General features: G+C 45.8%; 2 protein-coding genes across 5 annotated transcripts in view; both read left to right on the forward strand.

Annotated features, from left to right (window-relative positions):
• Window positions 1–452: 452 nt before the first annotated feature.
• LOC119877054 (basic proline-rich protein-like) lies at window positions 453–5,607 on the forward strand. The gene is made up of 3 exons (XM_038559185.1): window positions 453–1,046; window positions 1,173–2,009; window positions 2,510–5,607. Exons 1-2 carry the CDS (start codon window positions 453–455, stop codon window positions 1,866–1,868), a joined length of 1,290 nt encoding a protein of 429 aa, XP_038415113.1. The 3' UTR covers window positions 1,869–2,009; window positions 2,510–5,607.
• A 9,684-nt stretch (window positions 5,608–15,291) lies between these two features.
• TMA16 (translation machinery associated 16 homolog) overlaps window positions 15,292–17,190 on the forward strand; it is a 33,784-nt gene continuing 31,885 nt past the window's right edge. For 3 of the 4 annotated variants that reach the window (XR_005370953.1, XM_038559142.1, XM_038559141.1), the window contains exon 1: window positions 15,296–15,453. Coding sequence is in view for 3 of the 4 variants with exons in the window: in XM_038559142.1 (XP_038415070.1) it covers window positions 15,451–15,453 (3 nt within the window). In the remaining variant the exon portion in view is untranslated. Of the gene's footprint in view, window positions 15,454–17,190 lie in introns of all 4 variants that reach the window. The other variant, XM_038559143.1, reaches the window with a different exon arrangement.

Here is a 17,190-nt window from a genome sequence, read left to right on the forward strand (position 1 = left end):
CAGGCCATAGGCGCACAGGCGCACAGGCACAGGTACACAGGCACACAGGCCCACAGGCACAGGCACACAGGCCCACAGGCACAGGTACACAGGCGCACAGGCACAGGTACACAGGCGCACAGGCACACAGGCACAGGTACACAGGAGCACAGGCACAGGTACACAGGCACACAGGCCCAAGGCACAGGTACACAGGCCCACAGGCACAGGTACACAGGAGCACAGGCACAGGTACACAGGCGCACAGGCGCACAGGTCCAGGTCCACAGGCACAGGTACAGGTGCACAGGTACACAGGTGCACTGCCCGCTCCGCTGCGAGGGCATCACTCGGGGCGGTGCCCATCGGCGCGCCTGGGGACGGCGGTCACACGGCCGCACCCCCGGCCCATCCGCGCGGCTGCACCTCCACCAGCGGACACGCACGGGGACCCCCGCTCCCCGCGGCAGCTGATGCGGCCTGACCCACGGCTCCCCCGAGCTGACCGGCGCTCGGGCCGGAGAGGTGGCCACGGTGGAGCCCGCGGGGCGAGCTCGGCGGTGCGCTCGGGGGGCGGAGCCCGCGCGTCACCGGGACACAGGTCAGTCGCTGGCCCGCAGCCCCCCGGAGCTCCCGTGTCGGCGGCATCACATCTTTCTCTCCGCTCAGCGCCTCCGCCGGCTCCGGCCCCGGCCTCCCGGGGGCCGCATGCTCCGCGCCGCGTGGCCCCGGCCCACAGGGTCCTCGCGGCCTCGCGGTCACGTCCAGGGCCGCCACGGCCACCCCCGGCCTCCGAGGGCCCAGGCGGCCCCTGCCCCGGGGGACCTGCGGCCCCGCCAGCCGACGGCGGGACAGCAGGACGGACACCCGCGCCGCGGTGCCACGTGGGGCGGCTGGAGCTGCGCCCGCGCGTGGCCCCGAGGCCGTGGGAGCGCCGGCGGCTGGCCAGGCCCGCAGCCCCTGCACGGGGTCGCCCTCGGCCTCGCAGCGCCTGCCATGGCGGCGCCATTGCTGTGGGGACGTCCCGGGAGCGACAGCGGGCAACGGCCAGCGCCTCCGCGGCCTTCGTGGGGAGACGCAGCAGCCCCCGGGAGACTCAGCAGCCACCGCGAGACTAGAGACCCACGGCGAGACTAGAAACCCACCGGGGGCTAGGGACCCACCGCGAGACTCAGCAGCCACCGCGAGACTAGAGACCCACGGCGAGACTAGAGACCCACCGCGAGACTAGAGACCCACCGGGGGCTAGGGACCCACCGCGAGACTCAGCAGCCACCGCGAGACTAGACACCCACGGCGAGACTAGAGACCCACTGGGGGCTAGGGACCCACCGCGAGACTCAGCAGCCACCGCGAGACTAGACACCCACGGCGAGACTAGAGACCCACTGGGGGCTAGGGACCCACCGCGAGACTCAGCAGCCACCGCGAGACTAGACACCCACGGCGAGACTAGAGACCCACTGGGGGCTAGGGACCCACCGCGAGACTCAGCAGCCACCGCGAGACTAGACACCCACGGCGAGACTAGAGACCCACTGGGGGCTAGGGACCCACCGCGAGACTCAGCAGCCACCGCGAGACTAGACACCCACGGCGAGATTAGAGACCCACTGGGGGCTAGGGACCCACCGCGAGACTCAGCAGCCACCGCGAGACTAGACACCCACGGCGAGATTAGAGACCCACTGGGGGCTAGGGACCCACCGCGAGGCTGGGGACCCACAGCGAGATTACAGACCCACGAGGAGGCTAAGGACCCACTGCGAGACTCAGCAGCCCCTGCGAGACTAGAGACCCATGGGGAGGCTAAGGACCCACTGCGAGACTCAGCAGCCACTGCAAGACTCAGGACCTACAAGGAGACTAGAGACCCACGGCAAGATTAGGGACCCACGGGGAGGCTAGGGACCACGGCAAGACTCAGCAGCCACCGCGAGACTCAAGAGCCACCGCGAGACTCAGCAGCCACCAGGAGAATAGAGACCCGCCGTGAGATTAGAGACTCACCGCGAGGCTGGCGACCCATGGTGAGGCTAGGCACCTATAGCGGGGCTAGGGACCCACGGCAAGATTAGGGACCCATGGGAAGATTAGGGACCGCCTGCGAGGCTGGGGACCCACAGCGAGATTACGGACCCACGGGGAGACTAAGCACACACCGGGAGACTCAGCAGCCACCACGAGACTCAGGACCTACCGCGAGACTAGAGACCCACGGTGAGATTAGGGACCCACGGGGAGGCTAGGGACCACGGCAAGACTCAGCAGCCACCGAGAGACTCAGCAGCCCCCGCGAGACTAGAGACCCACGGCGAGATTAGAGACCCATGGCGAGGCTCAAGAGTCACCGTGTACCTCTTCTTCTACCGCGCAGGGCTGTGTCCTTCCACTCCCAATAGATTGCATTTTTTATATGAATTCTGTGGCCTTCCATGTTCAAACTTTTATTAAAAATAATGAGATTTCTTTATACGTATCTTCATGTTGTAAATCCAAAAGAGGTCATTCTTATTTCCGTGTGTTACAGGAAGCTATTTATGAGGCTGTGCTTTGCTTTTAATACATTCAGGGTGTATTGAAGACTTCCTCGCTGCTTTGTCGCGGAGCATTAGTAGAAATGATCCAGAGTCCCTCTCAGTCTAACCAACGTGGCAACGCTATGCCAACAAAGACTTGCTCAGAGCAACGGAGAATTCTGGCTCTGAGTCATAGATGGAGGTACAAGGCCTTATTTAACTAAAAGTTGCAGGAAGAACAAATCTGCTCAGTGGGAGAGTATCTAGTACTGCGATGTTCCCAGTAGACCCTAAAAGTACTGTAACTGTTACTATGAGTGACTTTTAATCCAAAGCTACTTAGATTCGTTATAAAGCTAAATCTGTGTCATTGAGCTCTTCTAGCAGTTCATGATCACCGTGCGTCATCAGAAAAACAAAAACACGATGATACATCCTTTTTCATGGTTGCAGTGGCAACCAACTTGATACTTGAGCAATAGTGCTTAACTTTGACTTGACATCAAAATCCCAACGTAGGGAACAGCAACGACAACAAAATAATGCTTGGGTTCCCCCTCAAGATAAGTAATTTGAATTTATGGGACTAGAGTCTGGGAAGCAATATATTTTTAAATGCACTTGTTGATTCTAATATTTAGTCAGTTAAGAACAGATAAACTGTTCTTAAATTGGACTTAGATGGATTTAGGACTGGTGGTTCTATATTGGTTGTAGTATAAAATCATCTGGGGAATTTTTTTTTTTTTTTGAAAACTCTCATGTCTCTGCTGCATTTCAAACAAATCAGAAATTCTGGGTGATGGATACAGGTATCATTAATTTGAAAAGCTTCCGAAATCATTTCAAAATACAATCAGGCTGTAAACAACTAACTCAGTGTTGTCCTGCTACTTTTCATATGTCTCTTACATTATATCTCAGGAAAATATTTTAAATGTTATTTGCCACTTGAACTAATTGTATCATTTTAATTTCTAAGGATACATATTAGAGTAGACCATCATGGTATGATGTTAACTTGATCTTAAGATTTGTTGAAGGAATGTTGGATTTGGAAAAGTCCTGAAGGTCATCTTGGATTCGTTACTCCCCATGCTCCTTGTAAATTAATGTTTGTTTATCTTTTTTAGACAAATAAAGGAAGAGAATGTAAAAACATTTGATTAGAGCTGATGGTAAATATGGGAATTAGAGAAAAAAAGTATTCACAGCATCATAATAGCACATTGCTAGGGGGTAACAAGAAAGCAGTTAATGTAAACAAAGGTAACTCACCATTATTTTGGCTGAGGAGAGCTCTAATAAATCCAAATAATTCATAAACAACATAGCATAAAAATGATCTATGAGACAGTGTTCACATGAAAAAAGCATGGGAGATTTAGAAACTACTTAACATTTCAAGTTCCCCAATTTTTCCATTCATTTAAAGTATTGCACAACTATTTCCCAAAGTATTAAATGGAAAGTTATTAACACTAGTATAGGTCAATTTTTGTTAAGAATGTAGTCTTGGAGATTTATTGCGGTAGATAGTGAATTTTCCCTTGTCATTCAATGGGACTGCAGATTTTTCATACTATGTAGAAAATAATATTTTATAAATTATCTGTGAAACGTTTTTAAGTGTTCTGAGATTTTTTGAGGGAAGTCTGGAAAGTTATATATAAATTATTAATATTTCTTTAAGCATTGAAATCCTTTAAAATATGTTTTAAAATATACAATTGAAAATAACCATACAAATATAAAGTATACATAATTTGATTATGTAAAAACACCCAAAGTGTCTGTGAATTCAGTCAAGTAAATCAAAGAAATGATACCATGTTCTGTTTTCTCCATTTAGAAGAGGCTACTCTTGACAAAAAGCCTGTCAAAAAAATTTAAGCCAACATATTAAAAATTTAGTTGTCTTGGAAAAAGCCCATCACTCATTTTACAGGTCATTTTGTAAGTTTTCTCCAAAATAGAAATTATTAATCTTGGCTTATTCACACAAAGTAGGGATTGGCAAACTCAAGTGCCTGAATTAGGAGGTACCTGGGTTAGGAAGTATCGTAAATAGTATATGAGCGCTGGAAGTAAACTAAGAGGGTTGGAGTGGTATATGACAAACTGGAGAATATAAGCTCACTAAAGACATTGAAAATTGAAAAAATTTAAAAAAAAAGAAAGAAAATTGAAAAAATTGTGAACATTTTATTTGGTTGGACAAAAAACCCCACAGAAACCGAAAAACCTGTCTTCAAGCTGCTGGTTTTGACCTCTGACTTAAGGTCTGTTAAAAAATAAATAAAATGTATTGTTTCTCTTTGTTTAAATTTTCCATTACAACTTTTTTCTCATAGTACGGAAAAGTATTTGTTGTAGTGCATGCTTCAAATGAAAATGAAACCTAGCAGGATCACTCATACAGATAGCTCTGGAGGGAAAATGTGAGCAGCAGGAACTGCTAAGTACACTTTCTACTGGACTGCGGTAGAGAAAATAAAACATACATGCAGGTTACTTAGGTGGTCTACACTGATTTGTGAAAATAACATTTTTGCAATGTGAGAGTGAATTATTATTTAGAGGTTAGAAACATTGGCTTTTCACTTACACCTTCCCTGAACTGTTGAATTTTGTTAAAATGGAATTATATAAAAGAAAGGCACACATGCTGACTTCATCTTTTTTCTTCCATTGTTTGAATTTGTTTAGTTTAGTAGGCTGACTATGGAGCAAGGGAGGAAGATTCTTGGTGCTCTACTTTCTTGAATTATTGCTTTGAAAATTATGACAGATATTTTTATTGCCTATCATAATTTTCCCATAGTTTAGAGGGTTCTTATTTAGGGGAGGTGGGGACAGGCAGTAACATATTCAGGAAAGTAAAGAGGAAGTGCTTCTCAGATGAATAAGTTCTGGGACTGTATCAGACAGCACAGTGTTTCCTATTGAAAGTTGCTGAGAGAGTAGATTTTAAAAGTTCACAGCACACAGAAAAATATAACTAGGTGCAGTGAAAGATATGTTAACTAATCTTATTGTGCTAATAACTTCACATTATATACACTTTATTAAATTATTACATAGTATGCCTTAAACTTACAAATTTTATTTGTCAATTTTACTTCAATAAAGCTGAGGGGGAAAAGTACTTCTCTGGTAAGCCTATTATCTCTGTCTCTTTTTTTCACTGATTTCTATTCTGCTGTTTGAAATAACTAATTTACTATTATTATTATTATTATTATTATTATTAAATGGTGTACATTTTACAGTGCTAGATTTTACTTTGTTAAAGCCTTTAGAATGTTGGACTCTATCAGGCAGCTTGGTGATCTTAAGAATTTTAAGTGTATTAAGGCAGATAGATATAAAGTATGCTTCACTCTGGCGTTAGTTTAGCTCACACACAAGTGTAGCCTCTCTGAGGTTTCTCCGCCGAATGCCCTGAGTGTCATCATGGACTCTCCACTGCGGCTGGTCAAGACTCAGATGTGTCTCAGCACAATGTGAGCTCTGGGAACGGTTTGATTTATTGCTCCCAAGTTGTCACTTGCCTGTCCTTGTAGAAGTCTACCTTGCACAAGGATACATCTTTGAAGATTCTAGAGGTCTTTGGGTTGGCATGTTCCTTCTTGTAAGCAATCTCATTCCAAAATTCTAGCCAATTGGCCCTCCGGAGTTCTGGTCTCCCTTCCCTTGCCTCTACCGAACTGCCTTGCTCTGTGTGAGACACCCTTCCCTGTAACGCTGTCTGGAACGTGCCTCCAGGAAGATGATATGGCTCACCTCAGTTATGTCTTTTTAGGGATGACTGTCTTGTGTTGTCTGTTTTCCAGTCTATGGAAACTTGCATAGTTTGTCTAGTTTTCTAGTTGTTTATGGTTAGAGGGTCTCATTCCAGTTACTCTATCAGAGCCTCAACTGGTATTTGAACATATTTTGAATGTTAGTACCTTATAAGGAACAGATATTCTCTGGGTAACAACAGTCCAAGCTACACCATTTTCTACTGTCTTCCATATAGTGACATTACCACTCTGACCCCAGAAGACTTTGGAGTTTGGGATTCCTATCTGTACTAATTATTGCTAACCTTTTCAGTGTCATTTAAAAAATATGTCCCCCAAAGCTCAGTCTAATAAAATCTTCTTTTTAAGAACTTTGAAAAAAAAATCCCTATGTTATGGTCAGCTGAATTTTCCAGAGAGAGATTTAGAATTGCTCTGTTAAACACACACACACACACACACACACACACACACACACAAAGTTTGCATTTGAATAGCTGTGAAACTCTAAAATACATCAAATATATCTACCTTTCTTCTTATAAAGGGTCCATGAAACATTAACCTTTTCTTTGGTGACTAATGGCCATCATTATAAACACTGGTTATTATACTTTATTGAAATTCAATCAAAGAAATCATAATAGCTATTGAGAATGATGCTTGAAGATTATTTCAGTATCTTGTTTAGAATAAGTGTTCAATTTTTATTACTGTATTGTAGAATATTTTCCAGGTTGTATGGCTATGGTAACAAAACAACCACACAAAAAAGGAAGTAGCAGTAGCTCAAGTAAGATTTAAGTTTGTTTCTTCTCCACATAAATATTCGGAAGATGGTGGAAGGTCCAGTCTTGCCAGGTAGCTCTGTTCAATGTTTTTTTTTTTAAGATTTATTTATTTATTATTTATTTTTTTTAAAGATTTTATTTATTTATTCATGATAGTCACACAGAGGGAGACAGAGAGGCAGAGACACAGGCAGAGGGAGAAGCAGGCTCCATGCCGGGAGCCCGACGTGGGACTCGATCCCGGGACTCCAGGATTGCCCCCTGGGCCAAAGGCAGGCACCAAACCACTGAGGCACCCAGGGATCCCTATGTTCAATGGGTTTTAAGGAGTCCCACATTCTTTGTTTTTGTCTTATCCAGTCATTCTTTCAGGTAATGCCTCATCTGCAAAGTTGAAAGTGGAAACTGTCCTGTCCACTTCCTCCTCCCATAGGAAAGAACAACAACAAAAAAAGAAAGAAGGAAGGCAATCAATTTCTTTTCTAGGAGGTGTCCCAGAAATTATTAATTTTACTTCTCATATTCCATTGGTGAAAACTTACCTGCTAGACATACCCAACAGTACGGGATATTGGGAAATGCAGCTTCATAGCCATTGCTCTGTCAAAACTTAGGGTAAGAGGTTAAAATACTAAGACAAAAGGAAGAACCAGTACTGGTAGACAATTCACAAGGTCTACCACATATTAATATTTAACTTTGGCTGCGCTGTGTACATAATCTTATAATGCTGTTGATTTACATGTGTCTTCACGCTCAAAACAATCTTTGACACAATATTTTTTTAAAGATTTTATTTATTTATTTATGACAGAGAGAGAGAGAGAGGCAGAGACACAGGCAGAGAGAGAAGCAGGCTCCATGCAGGGAGCCCGATGTGGGACTCGATCCCGGGTCTCCAGGATCACACCCCATGCCGAAGGCAGTGCTAAACCACTGAGCCACCGGGGCTGCCCTGAAACAATATTTTTTATACTTAAGAACCAATGCAGATTTTTTTTTTGCTATCTAAAATTTATTCATTTCTTATTGCATGCTTGATAGATAACAAGCTTATGCAATGCTCTATAGATGATCCAAAGATGTTCCGGTCTCCAGATACTGGACTTAAATCTAACAGACAAGACAGACGGCACACACATAATTATAGTAAGTGCTTATGGGTGCCAAGTGTAAAACCAGGGCCAAGGAATACTCTCAGCCATCAACCAGGAAAGGCACCATGGAAGAGGAAATTTTTTGACGTATACTTCGTAGAATGAGTAGAATCTTGGTTAGTGTAAATAAGAGAGGAAATGAACAAAGTTATGAGAGCAGAAAAGAGAATTACTAATCCCACAGGAAGAAAAGATTTATGCTGAGAAACGGTGAGGGGGGAAACAAGAAGCCTGCCTTTGAAAAGACCTTGAAACAAAGCCAAGTGAATAGTTTCTTAGTCTTCCTTTGTTCTCTTGCTCTTGGGTTAAGGGTGTTATAATAGAAAGATTTTCATCATCTGAATGTCTTGATCATGGGAGTGCTTTAGAAAATTGCTTCGGTAGTGTTAGGAAAGATGGAGCTGGAAAAAAAAATTGTAGGGAAGGTACAGCTATTGCAATAGTGCACAAGTCAGTTAATAGAGGACTTAGGTAGGGAGTTCTTTGTATTGGTAGCTCCAGAAAAAAATATACATGGTATATTAAGATTAAATTTAGATTTAGAAGATTAAATTTAATGCAAGCAAGTAGAATTAGAGAACAAGAAGTGGAGGAAGCAGTGGATCTGCTTTGGTGAGTGTTTGATGGGTCTACTCTAACAGAATGGCTTAAACAAGAAATTTACTGTCTCAGAGCTCGGAAACTAGAAGTCCAAAATCAATGTGTGACTAGGGTTAAGTCCTCTGAGAACTGGGAGGCAAGGATCTACTCCAGGTTTCTCTCCTTGGCTTGTAGATGGGGGTCTTCTCCCTGTAGCTTTTCACATTCTATTTCTTCTACACATGTCTGGGTCCGAATTCCTCCTTTCTCTAAAGACAGATACTAGTTATATTGGGTTAGGGCCCACCTAAATTATTTTGTTCTAACTTGAACACTTCTGGACAATCTTCAAATAAGATCACACTCTGAGGTAGGAGTTAGCACTCCTATATATCTTTTTTGGGGTGGTGGTGCAGAATTCTATCCATAACACTTGTATTGTAGCAGCATAATTCCAGTATCCTCATGCCATCCTCTGTGTGTGTGTGTGTGTGTGTGTGTGTGTGTGTCATGTGCGAATTAATCTTCTTCTCAGGGATGAGTCATTTTGAATTAGAGGCCCACCCTTCTTCACTAGTGATCTCATCTTACCAAATACACCTGTGTTGGCCCTAAGTCCCAATAAGGTCATATTCTGAGGTAGTAGAGGTTAGGATCTGCACACTTGAAGCCCAAGGTTGATTACTAGCCCTTTTATTTTGTTTGCGTTAACACATCTCTAATGACACCACAATCTTTGATCACCTTGATCCTTAAATTCAACTTTTCTCATTTTTTTAATTGGAAAAAAGTTATAAAATACATTATTTTCAAAATTCAAACTCTGTAGAATAAACAATTTTATTTTCTGAGTAACGTCAACTTCAATCTTAATCTCATAAACGATGAACAGTTTGTGTATCCTTCCAGATATTTTCTAAACATGAATAACAATATATACAACATTTTCCCGCATAGGTACATATGGATTTCAATCATTTATTAAAACAGCAGCAAAAAATTGTTTGTTAAATATTTACTGTAGCAAGTTCAAGGATAAGACCAGGAGATGATAGCACAGTAAGTGCTTTATTTGGCAGGAGATTTGACAGATTTGCATTGGGAGGGGAGTCCTTCAGCTCATGACTTCTTCCAAAGGGAATGGTGAAGGTCACCACCTGGAGTGGGGAGAGGTGGATTAGGGAAAGGGTTTGGAGAAGGGGCTGTGTGTCTATGTGATATCAATCACCAGCTGGTGGAGAGACTCTAAGTCCAAGAATTCTGAAGGGATTTACAGCCTCAGGATTTATCTTACTTATGACTAACAGATTTCTGGTGATGGTTGGGTATGCAAAACAAGAAGGCTCGAAATAGCTAAAAATCTCCCTTTTTGAACTATAATTCAAACAACTGGATGCATAAAAATTTGAATTTGGTACCACTAGGCTTTTGAGTTACCAGGTCCCAGACTGCTGTGAAGGTGAAAACAAAAAAGATCCATATACAGGGTCCATCTTTAAACCATTTACATAACAACTAACTCCCTATTGAAAGACATTTTATAATTTCTCCCCAACACTGTCACAAACAGGTCAAGAGAAAAATTATAGCACGTATAACAAAAGGCCAATTGTACTAATATAATCAGCACTTCTAAAAATAAGTAGGATGAAATGATAAAGTAGCACAGTCTACTCCAAAATCAACCCCGAAAAAATGATAGAAACAGGAAAGAATTGGCAGTTGAAGTAGAATCACAACTGAGAAATCCCAAGGAGGATGGGAGGAGGATGGGGACTAGCAAATGATGGGGCGGGAGGCAGGCAGAGAACATAGCAGTCGCCTGGTAGGAGGACATCCGTGGCAGGTGGGGGAGGATCTGGAGAGGGTGTAATTGTAGCTCCTGTCTCTCCTACTTCACCTTAGTCATGTGGAACATCACTGGCCTCCCAGCATCATGAGGCACTAGCAGAGAAGACGGAGCCCAGCTAAAATAAGGAGCCGATGAGGACAGGCGCAGGAATGTCGGGTCGATGCCCTCGGACCTTGGTGCCTCCTGCTCTCCTGTCAGCAAAAGTTCTGCTGTCCCTGGAGCTCTCTTCTGTGGAACCAAACTCAATTTTCCAAGGACATAGTTGAGAGTTTAACTTTCAGCACTTCCCCAGTACACATAAGAGGAGAGGAGAGCTGATTCGATCGGTGAAATGTGGTATCACAGGTTCAAGGAAAAGCCATACCTGAGGAGTACAACTGCTTGAAAAGAATGTTGAAAAAAATAATTAAACAACACATGCTGGATAAAGCACACTTTTTGGAACCAATAATCTTAAATAAGCACAATATATATTGAAAAGAGTTGAGGAAGGATATGGTAACAAAAAGGATAAGAAATTACTTTAAAAACAAATGATATAGGGACCCCTGGTTGGCTCAGCTGTTGAACATCTGCCTTCGGCTCAAGGCATGATCCTCGGGTCCCCGGGAATGAGTCCCACGTTTGGCTCCCTGCATGGAGCCTGCTTCTCCCTCTGCCTGTGTCTCTGCCTCTCTCTCTCACTGTCTGCCTATCATAAATAAACTAAAAAATAAAATAAAAAAAATCTTTAAAAAAGAAAAAACACAAATGATATATGATATATATATGCCATGTGAAAAATAAGAGTTGAAATGAAGAGGACAATAGATGGAATATATAGCAGGATGATTATAGCAAAGAACAAAGACATAAACTGAAAGATCAAATCAGGAACTCACCCAGGGGCAGTAAAAATTAATAGAGATAGAGAATATAAAAGAAGGGCTAGAGGATCCAGAGAATAGAATTATCAACATTCAATTCAATTTCCCAACATCCATTCAATTTCCCAAAAAAGGAAATTGAAAGATCCATAGCGTACCCATATATATTAGGAAATACCAAAACCTTGTCACACTATAGCGAAATTGAAGAGCAAAGGCAACAGAAATTATTAGAAGATTCCCTACAGAAAAGTAAGCCACTCACTCACAAAAGAACAAAAAATTAGATCAACATGAGACTTCTTATCAGTAGTACCAGATTCAAGAGACAATGGGGTAATATATTCACACTTAAAAATTTGTTAACACCTCTTGCAGTGAAAGTATAGCTTACAAACAAAAATGTGCATAAAACATAAATGTGGCACATAAAGAAAAATTGTAAAGCAAACACCAAGATAACCACCACTGAGGTTTTGAAAGATCACTGGCCACTTAAGAAAATATCTGTGAAAAATGCAGAGTAGCTCATTTAGCCTACGTTTTGAACTTTTCATAAATGGAATTTTACTGGATGCATCATTTTGTCTATAATTTTTACGCTATAATTAGAAATTTATCCATGTTTAACCATAGCTGTAGTTTGCTCATTTCATTGTTCCGTGGAATTTGCCACAGATTATTTTTCTATCCTTTTGTTAAGGAACAATTAGTTTTTTTTTTCTAGTTTGGGTTATTATGAGCAATTCTCATAATATTTTATGTGTATTTTGTATGTATATCCTGAGATACATATGCCCACGGTCCTGGGGTATGTGTTTGGGAATGACAATGCAGGGGTAGGGGATGTACACGTCTCAACTTTTTAGATATTGCCAGAGTGGTTTTCCAAAATGGCTAAACAAAAGCTTTCTCTTGAGGTCAGGAATAAGACAATGATGCCCACCGTCACCACTACTAATCCACATTTTTAACATATTAAGGAAGTGCTGTTCTATCCCTATTTGTATATATTTATAAAATCTAAGAAATCTGAACCTGTAATTTTAATATGGGAAGATATTTGAGTAACAATTTTTTTAAAATGATAATGAGACTATTCAAGTTTTCTATTCTTCTGTATCCATTTCGATAGGTTATATTATTTTCTAAGAACTTGTCCATTTTATTTATTTGGCCATAATATCCTTTTATGCATTTTATGCATGCATAATCTGAAGTAATGCCACCTTGTTTTAATTCTGATATTGGTTAATTGTATCTTTTCCAATTTTTTGAGTGAGCATGCAGGAATGTATCAACTTTACTGTTCTTTGAATTTCTTCTGTTGTTCCTTTTCTGGCCCTTTGATATGTATTAGTTCATTAATTTTCAGCCTTTCTTCTCTAGTGTTTATGCTGAGGCTGTAGTACTTATACTAAAAGAGCTAATTACTGCTTCAGATATATCTCACAAATTTGGATATGTAGTATTTTGTTATTGTTCAGCCCAAAATATTTTTTATTAAGATTTTATTTATTCATGAATAACACAGAGAAAGAGCCAGAGATATAGGCAGAGGGAGAAGCAGACTGGATCCCAGGATCCTAGGATCATGACCTGAGCCAAAGGCAGTCAGTCACTCCAACCACTGAGTCACCCAGGAACCCTAACCCAAAATATTCTCTAATATCCATTATGATTTTTTCTTTGACATATGACTTACTTGGAAGTATTATTCTTAATTTTTAAGTATATGGGAATTGTCTAGCTATCTTGTAGATTTCTAGTTTTATTGCATGGTGGTTAGAGAACACATTCTGTAGGATTTCAATCCTTTCAAATTTGCTTAGACTTGCTTTCTGGCCCAATATTTGATAATTTTGATAACTATATAATATATGTTTGAAAACGTATGTGTTCCTGCAAGCACTGGAAGCAATATTCCGAATAGATCCATTAGTTCAAATTATGTTGCGGTCAAGTCTTTCAAATCATTGTCAGTATTTTATCAACTTGTTCAATTAATTAGTGAAAAAAGGTAATTTCCCCACAAAGCAATTTGTTTTTCTACTACTCCTTGAGATTTTATCAGGCTTTCCATTTTACATGTGGGGCTATGGTATTAGGTAACTATAAATTTAAAATGGAAAATTTCATCATTAAAAAGTGACCTCGAAGCATCATAATACTTTTTCCTGTTTCGTAGAACATTCATATATTTGTACTAATATTCTTTCGGCTACTATTTGCTTAGCATATGTCTTTCCATTTGATTTTTTAATTGTCCTGTTTCCTTATATTTTAGAGGTATCTCTCAAAACCAGGATACAGTCGTGTGTCTTAAATCCAACATGAAATATTTGTTTTTTAATTGGGAGCAGTTGGTCCATAATTATTTGTTATACGACCGTTTGAACCAGCCTATGGCTCTGGTCCGGCTGGGTGGGCACAAGGCGGGGTTTAGGGGATCCCCGGGTGGCTCAGCGGTTTAGCGACGCCTTCAGCCCAGGGCGTGACCTGGGTCCCAGCATCGAGTCCCGCGTCGGGCTCCTGCATGGAGCCTGCTCCTCCCTCTGCCTGTGTCTCTGCCTCTCTCTCTATGTCTATGATGAATAAAATAATAAAATAAATAAAATAAAATAAATAAAATAAAATAATAAAATAAAAATAAAAATAAATAAAATAAAATCTTTAAAAGGCGGGGTTTACATTCTCCGGGGTTGGGGGTCCCGCATTCCTACAGGAGCGGGCCTCGGGGCCTGACCAGGGTGGGGGGCGCCCTAGGCCCTAAGCAGGTCATGGGGGGTCGGGGGGGGCGTGCAGCGCAGGGTGGAGTTAGCCCAGGCCCAGGGGGTTTCTGTTAAATTCCTTGGCCCCACAGTTACTGGGTGGCGGGTGCGTCGCACTGGGAGGGGAGGAGAGGAGGCCCATTCCGCTCATCACGCTGGTGCATATATACCTTGAATTAGGGCCAAATCTTGGTCATCATCGTTATTTTTAGGCTTACTTTGTAGAACTCACTTTTACATTTGCTACATATTTTTTTGTTTGTTTGTTTTACAGGTGGCGCCCGAACAGCGACACGGAGCTACGGAGTAATTTGCACAGGAGGTCTTGCCCGTAGCCAGTGCGACTTAAGGATTGAGACTGAACGGGGGAAATTTTCAAAATCCAAATTAAAATGAGGGGGGGGGGGGCAATGAGCCTCTCAGGATGGCCGGGGTCCCCGGGCGGCCCCTCCCCCTGGAAACCCCAAGGACGGCGCCTCGCGCCTCGGCACGGGTCCTGGGGCTGCGAGTCCCGGTGGAGTCCAGGTGGCCGCACCCAGGTGTGCACCCAGGTGCCCGGGCCGCGCAGCCGCACGCCGCTGCTCCTCCTTGAGCCAACTCGGGCTTAAACCCGCTTCCATCTGGGCCTGGAGTCGTGCACCTCCCGTCCGGTTCTCGCACCGCAGGCCCGAGGATGCAGCCGCGGTCCCCGGGCCTCCGCGTCGGGTCAACCTTCACCGCCCGCCGGGGACCGCCCACCTCGCCGCGCCGGAAGCTGTGCCGCGGGGCTGCGCACCGGCCGGAAGTCGCCGGGCACCCGCACGCGGACCCCGGGAGCCCCTGGCCGGGGGCGTCGCACGTCGGCGAGCTCCGCTCAAACGCCAGGCCTCACCCTGGACGCGGGCCTGCTCGCCCTCCGGCCCCGGGGGGAGGCGGTCCCTGCCGTGTGGGGGGTCGCAAGCCGCCCGGCCTAGGCCTGGGAAGTCCAAACACGGGCTCAAAAAGACACGGCGCGGGCTCCCGGGGACGTTTCAGAGGCTCGCACTTGCCCCGCCCCTTCCGGCCGCGCCGCCTGGCTTCCGCGGCCAGCGCGTGTGTGGAGGCCGCGTCTTCCCCCGAGCGATCGCGGTCGGCGGTGGCTCCCGCGGGGCCGCGAGGACGGCAGCGGCATGGTGGGCCCCCGAGCTCTCCGGCGGGCTCCCGTCGGCCGCGGGCGGGGGGGGGCGGCGGGCTCGGGGTGCTGCGGCGCGGGAAGGGGCCGACGGGCCGGCCCGGTGGGTGAGCGGCGGGGGCGGGGGGGTGTGCGCGGAGGGAGAGTCGCGCCTGCCTCTCCGTGCTCCTCAGCGATGTGGGGCGCGGGGGGCGGGGGAGAAGGTCGGGGAGCTGGGAAGGCGCCGCCGCCCCCGGGCCCGCCCCCACGCCCTCCTTCCTCCGGACGCTCCGACTGTCCTGCCGTGTTTTAGGAGGAATCGAGTGTGTGGTGACGCGGGAGGGTTCGTAGTATGGAGGTCGCTGGGGGACGCGGGAGGGTTCGTAGTAAGGAGATCGCTGGGGGACGCGGGAGGGTTCGTAGTAAAGGCGGTCGCTGGGGGACGCGGGAGGGTTCGTAGTAAGGAGTTCGCTGGGGGACGCGGGAGGGTTCGTAGTAAGGAGCTCGCTGGGGGACGCGGGAGGGTTCGTAGTAAGGAGCTCGCTGGGGGACGCGGGAGGGTTCGTAGTAAGGAGCTCGCTGGGGGACGCGGGAGGGTTCGTAGTAAGGAGGTCGCTGGGGGACGCGGGAGGGTTCGTAGTAAGGAGGTCGCTGGGGGACGCGGGAGGGTTCGTAGTAAGGAGGTCGCTGGGGGACGCGGGAGGGTTCGTAGTAAGGAGGTCGCTGGGGGAGGCGGGAGTGTTCGTAGTAAGGAGATCGCTGGGGAGGCGGGAGGGTTCGTAGTAAGGAGCTCGCTGGGGGAGGCGGGAGGGTTCGTAGTAAGGATCTCGTCCATCCGTTGTCCGCTCCAAGGAAGAAAACTCTGAAACCCTCTGGTGTTTCCTTTCCATGAACCTGCAACGTTCAGGAGCCCCTCGGGCTCTGGATCAGCATCTGGATCCCGTATTTAGGATTCCCTTGCTTAAAATTACCCCTTACGTTATGTTGCAAATACGATGGTTTCTTCTTTTTTGGTTTCTGCCTTTTTTTTTTTTTTTTAAACTTAGACTTCATTAGAATAGTCCTTAGAATGATTCCTGACTAGGACACTGTTTGATTTTTTTAGGATACAGTTTGATGAATATTTATTTTCAACCAGTTTTTATTTATTTATTTTTAAATATTTTATTTATTTATTCCTGAGAGAGAGAGAGAGGCAGAGACCCAGGCCAGGCCGAGGCAGCAGCAGGCGCCACGCAGGGAGTCGGACGCGGGACTCCATCCCGGGACCCCGGGTCACGCCCTGTCCCGAAGGCGATGCTGAACCGCTGAGCTCCACCAGTTTTTCGTAAAAGCAACAATGTGAAGAAGCTTGTGGTCGCGAAAGGCCTCGTCCCCCGCTGCTCTGCCCTCCTGCGGTGCGCCGGTCACTTTGCTGCCCCCGGTGCCCGCGTCCCTGCGGCCTCTGCTCTGGGTCCTCCCCGAGCGCGAGGATTCGGCCCAGGGGCTCCCTGCTCCCTGCGCCGCCGCCGCCGCCGCCGCCTGGCCCCCGGGGTACGGAGCGGGCCCCGAGGCAGTGCCACTGGGTCGGTTGGCACTTGGCTGCAGTTGCCCTGGGCCGCGTGGTGGGGGGAGCGCCTTGTCCCACGAAGCGGAGGGGGCCTGGGAGTCTGTTGTCCTGGCAAATTCCCGCCCTTCGGTTTCCTGGTACACGACCCGTGGCTCTGCTCTGGGCGCCCTTGAGGTTAAAGCAGCTCAGCTTGGCCCTGGAGGTTCTCCC

Source organism: Canis lupus, chromosome 15, assembly GCF_011100685.1.
Source record: "Canis lupus familiaris isolate Mischka breed German Shepherd chromosome 15, alternate assembly UU_Cfam_GSD_1.0, whole genome shotgun sequence".
Classification (NCBI taxonomy): Eukaryota; Metazoa; Chordata; class Mammalia; order Carnivora; family Canidae; genus Canis; species Canis lupus.